General features: G+C 37.0%; 1 protein-coding gene across 1 annotated transcript; it reads right to left on the reverse strand.

The window, feature by feature from the left end:
• Window positions 1-8851: 8851 nt before the first annotated feature.
• Window positions 8852-9951, reverse strand: LOC137013538 (C-reactive protein-like). Its single transcript, XM_067377358.1, has 3 exons — window positions 9899-9951; window positions 9676-9739; window positions 8852-9580 (listed from the first exon to the last, which is right to left on the reverse strand). Exons 2-3 carry the CDS (start codon window positions 9725-9727, stop codon window positions 8949-8951), a joined length of 684 nt encoding a protein of 227 aa, XP_067233459.1. The 5' UTR covers window positions 9728-9739; window positions 9899-9951; the 3' UTR covers window positions 8852-8948.
• Window positions 9952-10329: the final 378 nt, after the last annotated feature.

A 10329-nucleotide genomic window follows, 5' to 3' on the forward strand; every position in this document is an offset into this window, starting at 1 on the left:
CTGTTACTGTGCCACTCCTTCCTCACCTGCCTCTTTCCTGATAATACCAGCCTTCTCCTGATGACAAATTATATATTTTTTTAATGTAAATATAGGCTTGGTAAATGAAGGTTATGATGTCGCCCTGTCCTTGTGTAAAATGTGTTGTATTATAATATATAACACTAACCTTACTCTTTGTAAAAAACTTCAGCAACGTTATTTCCTTTGGTTTTATTTTTTTCTGTGGTGGCATTATGCTGAAAAGAGATGACAGAACGTTTTACTTTTGCTAAGGTTAACACAGAGAAATCGATTGCCCGCTATATGGCTATCTACCTAACGTAACGTTAACCTCCTCTCGCAAAGCATAACATACGTGCCATACAAAATTCCACTGTTGATTTAATGTCATGCCTCGTATCCATAATTCAGTTTTAAAAAGCTTGTTAATTTAAACCGCTTGACTGAGACTAATTTACCTCATACAAAGTCGAGTCGTTCAAAGCTGGTGCGCACCAATAACGTATTTGAATGTTCGTAGTGTAATGTTGACTTCTCTCTACCAATCAGATGCTCCGAGTCCGACTATAGGTGAAAAGTGAAGAATATGAAGCTGGTGATTGGCGAATGGTGATTATTCAAACATGAATGAAATCACTCTGGGTTTGACTGACAAAACCGAATATCTTCTTCGTCGCGTATTCAAAATAAAAGTTCAAAATGTACAGTTTTTGTTCCTGCGGTGTATAGGCTAATTTTTGGGTGGGACACATGCAGCATTTTCCAATATTGAGGGGGACACGTCCCCCCCGTCCCCCCCGGTTCCTACGCCAGTGGTAATGTCCAAACATCTACATGTCATTATTAATCCACAAAACTATGCAAACAAAACTATATGAAAAAAATAAAAACTCCAAAAACCTTTACCGAAATTTTCTGATATTCAATCACAAATTCATGAAATCATGATATTGACAGCTCTTGTGATACTGAAAATGAAAAGACTGAAGTAAAAAAAACAAAAAAACAATTGCTTTCTCAAATTACAATAGAAAGAGTTTTGTTGTTTTGTGCAAAAGGTTATGTACTGTCTTTATAGGATCATTTTATAAATTCAACTCGTGTCTTCATGTTTGGCAATTGAGTGCATCTGTTTATTTGATTGATAGAGAGAGAATTACAGAGGAAGAGAGATTTGAAAATGTCTTGAATGTGTATCTGCGGTTCCTGCACTCTCGAGGTGAGCAGTACAGAATCCTGTAAGAGGAATATTGCCCAGAACAGACTCCTCATGGCTGTCTGGAGAAAGAGATTTCAGGGAATAAGACACAAGTATCCAAAGATATATATTTTTTGAAATGGAAAATTAATGCACTTTAACCCTCTGGAGTCTGAGGCTGATTTGGGGCCTGGAGAACTTTTGACATGCCCTGACATTTGTGCTTTTTTCAGTTGTTCATAAACATATTAATGGAAAAAGTGTCATTACACTGTATTCAGCACAAACTAGGCTACAATAATATGTGAGGAACATGTATGTACATGTTTGTGTTTTTGAAGGAATAACATTTATGCGTGGTTGTTGAAAAAACAAAAAACTTAAGTCACTGAAATAAGGCCAAAAAAAGTATAATAAATCTGTGTTCATAAGACTTTAGGGTATTGGAGGTTGTAGACTAGAGTTTTTGCTTCAAAATTATGTAAAAATTATGCTGCCTACTCCTTCATATAAAACAATATATTGATTTAGTTTTTGTAAGACACTTTTTGCCAAGAAACACAGTATGCGAGGAGGCGTGAATCACCACTGAAAATGGGCCATTCTCACCTGAGAAGACAAAAGAATTGGATAGTAATGAGCTGAAATGACTTGCATATTAATGAGGCATTTCAGTCAGGTAGGCTGTGAAAAAAAACCTTCTGTGATGTCTCAAGCTCATTATGATATATGAAACATACAGAAAAATATTATTACAATATAAAGTAATGGTTTTATATTATACTTTAAAATATAATGTATTTCTGTGATGCAAAGAGTCTGAATATAGGCTTTTAGTTTAAAAGCATGCACATTTGGAGAAATATTGGATTCTCATATGCTTATGTCAATTTTCTATACAGAGGAGTTATTTTTATTTAATATTCACTGTCATTACTATGAGCGCTGGTGTTTTCAATTCATCCTTGAAGTCGGAGGGCGCTCTGTGCATTTTAGTCCACAAATTCATCTAAAAGAAGAAGAGGCTATTCCATGAATGGAGTTTCCAATACATACAGCAGCAGGAGGGCGCTAAAGAAACAAAAACTCATCTAAACTTCATCTGTAGAAGACAAGTAAACAGGAAGTAACTGCATGTCTTCTAGAGATCGCTAACCATGACTTTTACATCCAGATAAACACTTTTCAAGACAATAAATACACGATTGAGATAATAAATGCATGTATTGACTGAATTAGCGTCTGAATAGCGCTGGCTCCGTGGGCGTGGCCGCATTAGCAGATAATGAGCTGAATCACGGATTTCTGACATGGCTCTCTTTTCATACAGATTACATAAACAAAGAAGGTTTGTTTTCGATTTGACTTACATGATTTAAAACCTGACATCTTAACGTTTTTTTAGACATAAGTGTAATTTTTTTGTCATTAGTATTCACTAAGTTACAGTTCATTTTCTGAGAACTATCAGATTGGAGTTCGTTCAGAGGGAGAGGAGAAATCACGCATCATGTTAGTTTTCTTTATTTTACAAAAAGCACAAAATTCTGTTTTTACTCTGAGTGTACACAAATGAAAGAAGATATTCCACAGATTAAAATGGTGTATAACTCTTAATTGTATGTGCAACATTGACGGAGTATTTTGAGTCTCTTTCACACTGATAAGAAAAAAACCACGGTGGTATCGCCGGCGATACCGTCAGACCTCAGAGTGTTAATATGCAAGTCATTTCAGCTCATTACTATCCAATTCTTTTGTCTTCTCAGGTGAGAATGGCCCATTTTCAGTGGTGATTCACGCCTCCTCGCATACTGTGTTTCTTGGCAAAAAGTGTCTTACAAAAACTAAATCAATATATTGTTTTATATGAAGGAGTAGGCAGCATAATTTTTACATAATTTTGAAGCAAAAACTCTAGTCTACAACCTCCAATACCCTAAAGTCTTATGAACACAGATTTATTATACTTTTTTTGGCCTTATTTCAGTGACTTAAGTTTTTTGTTTTTTCAACAACCACGCATAAATGTTATTCCTTCAAAAACACAAACATGTACATACATGTTCCTCACATATTATTGTAGCCTAGTTTGTGCTGAATACAGTGTAATGACACTTTTTCCATTAATATGTTTATGAACAACTGAAAAAAGCACAAATGTCAGGGCATGTCAAAAGTTCTCCAGGCCCCAAATCAGCCTCAGACTCCAGAGGGTTAATGAGGCATTTCAGTCAGGTAGGCTGTGAAAAAAAACCTTCTGTGATGTCTCAAGCTCATTATGATATATGAAACATACAGAAAAATATTATTACAATATAAAGTAATGGTTTTATATTATACTTTAAAATATAATGTATTTCTGTGATGCAAAGAGTCTGAATATAGGCTTTTAGTTTAAAAGCATGCACATTTGGAGAAATATTGGATTCTCATATGCTTATGTCAATTTTCTATACAGAGGAGTTATTTTTATTTAATATTCACTGTCATTACTATGAGCGCTGGTGTTTTCAATTCATCCTTGAAGTCGGAGGGCGCTCTGTGCATTTTAGTCCACAAATTCATCTAAAAGAAGAAGAGGCTATTCCATGAATGGAGTTTCCAATACATACAGCAGCAGGAGGGCGCTAAAGAAACAAAAACTCATCTAAACTTCATCTGTAGAAGACAAGTAAACAGGAAGTAACTGCATGTCTTCTAGAGATCGCTAACCATGACTTTTACATCCAGATAAACACTTTTCAAGACAATAAATACACGATTGAGATAATAAATGCATGTATTGACTGAATTAGCGTCTGAATAGCGCTGGCTCCGTGGGCGTGGCCGCATTAGCAGATAATGAGCTGAATCACGGATTTCTGACATGGCTCTCTTTTCATACAGATTACATAAACAAAGAAGGTTTGTTTTCGATTTGACTTACATGATTTAAAACCTGACATCTTAACGTTTTTTTAGACATAAGTGTAATTTTTTTGTCATTAGTATTCACTAAGTTACAGTTCATTTTCTGAGAACTATCAGATTGGAGTTCGTTCAGAGGGAGAGGAGAAATCACGCATCATGTTAGTTTTCTTTATTTTACAAAAAGCACAAAATTCTGTTTTTACTCTGAGTGTACACAAATGAAAGAAGATATTCCACAGATTAAAATGGTGTATAACTCTTAATTGTATGTGCAACATTGACGGAGTATTTTGAGTCTCTTTCACACTGATAAGAAAAAAACCACGGTGGTATCGCCGGCGATACCGTCAGACCTCAGAGTGTTAAAACTTTTAATGTAAGTAGATCATATATATAAAACAATAACATGGTTTTCCCTTTATAATAACACAGGCAGTAACAAGAGAACAAACCATCTTCTTTTCCACAATTTCAGTCCAGTGCTGTCCTACAGAAACATAGTTATGATCACATACAAATCTCTGAATATAAAATAATATAACCTATTGATTTATTTAAAATGCAGTTACACTTCTAAGATGACCATGGTTTTAATTTCTGAATCTGCATTTTAAAGTAAAAAAATGTGTAGGAGGTATGACATTAAACAGGAAATTACATCACAGAGTAGACCCCAGACTTGTATTATTTGTTGTATTAGCCTTAATTTTTATTTCAGTCTTTTAGTCATTTTAATACTTCATCTTATTTCTTATTTATTTCTTGAGTTTAAGTTTTTCATCTGATATTTATATTGAATTTTATTTCAGCTTTATTTCGATTCCCAAATGTATCATTGTACAATATTTAAAGTAAAAACATGTTTTAAGATATTTGTATTTCTCTGAGATCTTTATGCATGATCACACACACATCCCCACTTGAAATTTTATGATCCCAGAACATTCTCAGAACGTCCCTACTGGTGTTAAGGATGTTGCCTAGTAACGTTCCCAAAACGTTCAGAGACAGTCACGATGTGGAGTTCTTTTAAGGTTTGGGGAATGTTATTTGATGGATCTTCAGGGAACATTCAGGACGTTCTGTTTTTCAGGAATGTTTAGGGGACTATTATAGGACGTTCTATTAACTTCCCAAATGTCCTCTTTGTAACGTTCTTGTGCGACCATAAAATAACCAAAATAGAACATCCCCCTAAACTCATATCGGGAATGTTATTAAATGACCAAGTCAAAAAAAAGTCAAGTCAAATTTATTTATATAGCGCTTTTTACAATTGGTAATTGTTTCAAAGCAGCTTTACATATTAGAAGCACAGAAAAATGAGAGAAATGGTTAAAAATAAGCTGTACAAGCAAGCGTGGTAATGTGTAACATATACAAGATGGTGCTACATTAAGCCAATGTTGGCTGACTCCCAGGGGTGGAAAAAACCCCCTAGGAGAAAAACCCAGCGTGCTAGCACTAGGAAAAAAGTCCTAGGAGGGAAAAAACCCCTTGGAAGATATATATAATATATGTAAACGGATATGGAGAATTCTGAATTATACATTTTTATTATTGAGATTAAAAATAGATTATATATAAATATATGTAAGCAGATACGGGGATTAAAAATCTGAATTATAGATGCAGCCAGAACTGGATCTGTAGGCCCATTGTCTCCTGGGCTACGTTGTAGTCAGGTCCAGACACTGGTTCTCCATCTGATCTGGATACGGCCTGGATCCAGCACCCGGCAAACCTCAGGATAAGCAGAGAGACAGATATTAGCGTAGATGCCATTCTTATTCTGATGTACAGGTATATCTAGTGTTATAGGAAATGTTCTCGGTTCTGGCTGACCTAATTATTGCAGCGTAACAATCCTTTAACGGATTTGAAAAATGTTAATGTATTGATAATGTGTTATGTGTATGCAAGAGCAAAGAGATGTGTTTTTAGTCTAGATTTAAACTGACAGAGTGTGTCTGCTTCACAAACAATGCTAGGAAGATTGTTCCAGAGTTTAGGTGCTAAATAGGAAAATGATCTGCCGCCTTCAGTTGATTTTGATATTCTGGGTATTATCAACTGGCCTTGAATTCTGAGATCGCAATAAACGTGAAGGACTATAATGCATTAAGAGCTCACTTAGGTACTGGGGAGCTAAACCATTTAGAGCTTTATAAGTAAGTAGCAAGATTTTAAAATCTATACGATGTTTAATAGGGAGCCAATGTAATGTTGACAGAACTGGGCTAATATGGTCATACTTTCTGGTTCTAGTAAGAACTCTAGCTGCCGCATTTTGGACCAACTGTAGTCTGTTTAAAAGCCGAGCAGAACAACCACCCAGTAGAGCGTTACAATAATCTAGTCTTGAGGTCATGAATGCATGAATCAACTGTTCCGCATTTGTCATTGAGAGCATATGTCGTAATTTAGATATATTTTTTAGATGGAAGAAGGCGGTTTTACAGATACCAGAAACATGACTTTCAAATGAAAGATTGGTATCAAAGAGCACACCCAGGTTCCTAACTGAGGACGAAGATTTAATGGAGCACCCGTCAAGTGTTAGAGAGTATTCAAGGTTTTTTCGTGAGGAAGTTTTTGGTCCAAAGATTAGGATATCATTTTTTTCTGAATTTAATAATAAGAAATTTCTTGTCATCCAGACCAACAGAGGACCGTGTGGGAACGTTCTGTTAATGTCCCAAATGTAATGTTCTTTTTTGACCATAAAATAACAAAAATGGAATGGCCCCCTAAAGTCATATAAGGAACTTTGAACTGCAGCAACTTCAGTACCAAAAGAGGACGTTTTAGGAACGTCCCGAATGTTCTGTAAAGGTTCGGAATTTTCGTCACCTTTAGAGAACTTTTAGGGGACGTTGCGTAAGGTCCTGAGAACGTCGCCTTCTACGTAGGTTCATGGAATGGGTTTCCATGGCCGAGGAGTTGCATCCAAGCCTTACATCACCAAGTGCAATGCAAAGCGTCAGATGCAGTGGTGTAAAGCACGCCGCCACTGGAATCTAGAGCAGTGGAGACATGTTCTCTAGAGTGACGAATCACACTTCTCTGTCTGGCAATCCGATAGACAAGTCTGGGTTTGGCGGTTGCCAGGAGAATGGTGCTTCCCTGACTGCATTGTGCCAAGTGTAAAGTTTGGTGGAGGGGGATTATGGTGTGGGGTTGTTTTTCAGGGTTTGGGCTTGGACCCTTAGTTCCAGTGAAAGGAACTCTTAATACTTCAGCATACCAAGACATTTTGGACAATTTCATGCTCCCAACTTTGTGGCAACAGTTTGGGGATGGCCCCTTCCTGTTCCAACATGACTGCACACCGGTGCACAAAGCAAGGTCCATAAAGACATGGATGAGCGAGTTTGGTGTGGAGGAACTTGACTGGCCTGCACAGAGTCCTGACCTCAACCCAATAGAACACCTTTGGGATGAATTAGAGCGGAGACTGCGAGCCAGGCCTTCTCAACAACATCACTGCCTGACCTCACAAATGCGCTTCTAGAAGAATGGTCAAAAATTCCCATAAACACACTCCTAGCTTGTGGAAAGCCTTCCCAGAAGAGTTGAAGCTGTTATAGCTGCAAAGGTTGGGTCAACTCCATATTAAACCCTACAGATTAAGAATGGGGTGTCATTAAAGTTCATGTGCACTTAAAGGCAGGTATCCCAAAACTTTTGGCAATATAGAGTATCATTAATGCAGCAGTGGTTTTTTTTTTTCATCATATTTTTTCAACAGTAGGCATATATGTTGTGAATTCTTTTTGCTTTCCTTGCCAGTATTCCTTTCGCAATGCTATGGCAAGAGCGCATCCACAATGGTAGTATAGCATGTAACTTAGCTGATGTTCACTTGCATTTGTATCCTTTTTTGCTGATTGAAGTTGTAATGTTACATTTATGTTGAGTATCTGAGATATTTGATTGTCACAGAATGGGCTTCAGTTTCCTGGAATTCATGCAGCTTCACCTCATCTATTCCATTCCACAGATGTTTCTTTTTCAATAACATTGATGCATCTTAATCTAACAGATATTTTTTCTAGTCATATGTTCATGTTTTCATGTCATAGTTGTATTTGTCACCATTTATTTTTGTGACAGTCTTAAAATATTTTCATTATCTTCATGATGGACACACCCTGCCCCTGAGTATTTTGAGCCCTATCGATGATCAAAATGAGAAATTGACAAAAGTTCCTAGATCCCTATTTGCAACATGTTACTTAACATTACATTTACCTTGTGAAATATATCCAATGTTCATAGTTAGCAAGTTCATGAAAAAAAAACCCTCTAGTGAGACAGGGGCTTATTTACTTAACGTGTTAATGTGAATAAATAATATTAAAGTAAGGCTTAATACCATAATTCCAGACTTGATTACATCACTCACAGTGCAGTATGGGAGTGGGCGTCACTGCAGAGCTCTGATTCTTTGATTGGCTCACATTTGTCTGTAGGATCATGGCTAGTGTTGTTCTTCACCAGGAATTGCAATTAAATGTTTATAAAAAATGAAGATGAAATAATGCGGGCTGAGCAGGTATATATCACTGATGAACCAATAAACAACATCTGAGCTCATGGTAGATCTATACAGCACAAAGAACAGTATAGTTTCTTGACATTAGAGAGAATATGCACATTTAAGATATAGACCATTAAAACCCCTTTTCAACATTCAACTCAAATTATGCACAGACACAGCAGTTGTAATGCTGAGAAAAATTTATTTGTTAGCCCTTACAGCTTTGCACCTCATTAAAACAGATGAACAGAAAGTGTGGATGACAATGTGTGACATTAAAACAGATCAGAATCAGTTATTTCCAGCCACTATCACATTTCCAGAAATCTCATATTTGATGGTGTCCCAGTCAAACACGTTTCCCTTCGTCACATTCGGTTCCTGGTTTGAATAAACTGCCTTAATCTGTTTACCAGGGAGAACATGATTCCACATTTTCACATCTGTAATTTCTCCTACAAAGCTCTGCTCTGGGTCAAAGAACATTGTAGACCCTGTACATATATCAGGGTCTTGGCCGAGCAGGACGGTGCCGCCAGGAAGAATTGAGTGACCTTTTCTATAGAGCTGGTACACACTGCGCCGTCCGTCCACCCAAAAGGCAGCAAGACCAGTCTTGGAGTCCCAGGTGACGCACAGGTGGGTTTGGAAGATGGAGAGTGGAGGCAGGCGGAAAAATGCTGCTTCGTAACTTGAATGTAAATACAAGGACACCTGACCATCTTTCTCTCTCCATACATTGAGCTCGTCATAGCCGGGCGTACAGTAGGCAAACAGAATGACATCCCTCTCGCCCTGGGGCTCCATCGCGACACGCATGCAGAGAGTAAACGCTGTCAGATTCAGTGGCTTTTCAGGAGTGAGTTTAACATAGCTTGAATCAGTCTTGGTTGGAAACAGAAGTACTTTACCACCAAGACCCACTGCAAGACGAAACACAAAATAAACCATTATTTATTAGACACACAAAATCCTGCTCATAACAATCTTTGAAACCTAATCATGTAAAATGTGGTACCTTTAGCAGTCGCTGCTGTCAGAGAAAGCAGACTGAAAATCAAAACCAGCATCTTGCTGAAGGTCTAAAAAAAAGTGCAAAAGAAAATCCATTACTCCTGTTAGCAGACAAATTCTTCACTGCTTCATTGTTTTTAACATTAAACTACAACAGTTTATTACTACTAATTGTTCAGTCACTTTTAAGAGACAAAGACACAAAAGTTTCAAGACAGAATACTTACAATGTTCAACAGGTGATATCAGAGAGAAGATCAGATCAGGACAGATGTTTGCCTCACAGATGATCATGACTAGAAGTGTCTCGAGTATTTATATGCAGATTGGGTTGAGCCCAGATTCATGTAGGAGCCTCCCAGTCATTTTTTTAATTTATTTTTAGTTTAACCTGAAAAGGGAAGTTGACGTGTCCTGCCGTGTCACTGCATGTAGTTTTACAGTTATTGAATGTAGTTTTCCCTTTGCAGAATACTGTTATGGATTAATTTATTGAGAGGCTCTATGAAGCATGTGCACTTGTATTTATAACACACCACAGGACTGCAGAAATGCTTAAAGATCATTTAAATGATGAAAAAGAATCAGAAATGCTCGACATTATTGAAAATGACTGGGTTATTTGAGATGGTCACATTCCTTTTAGATATTTCTTTTT

This window comes from Chanodichthys erythropterus, chromosome 23, assembly GCF_024489055.1.
Source record: "Chanodichthys erythropterus isolate Z2021 chromosome 23, ASM2448905v1, whole genome shotgun sequence".
NCBI classification, from domain to species: domain Eukaryota; kingdom Metazoa; phylum Chordata; class Actinopteri; order Cypriniformes; family Xenocyprididae; genus Chanodichthys; species Chanodichthys erythropterus.

Excerpts from the sequence above, each read along its gene's own strand:
- LOC137013538 (XM_067377358.1), bottom strand. The coding sequence starts at position 9,727 with ATGCTGGTTTTGATTTTCAGTCTGCTTTCTCTGACAGCAGCGACTGCT. Across the intron at positions 9,581-9,675 it reads GACAGCAGCGACTGCTAAAG|TGGGTCTTGGTGGTAAAGTA; the intron begins GTACCACATTTT and ends TTCGTCTTGCAG.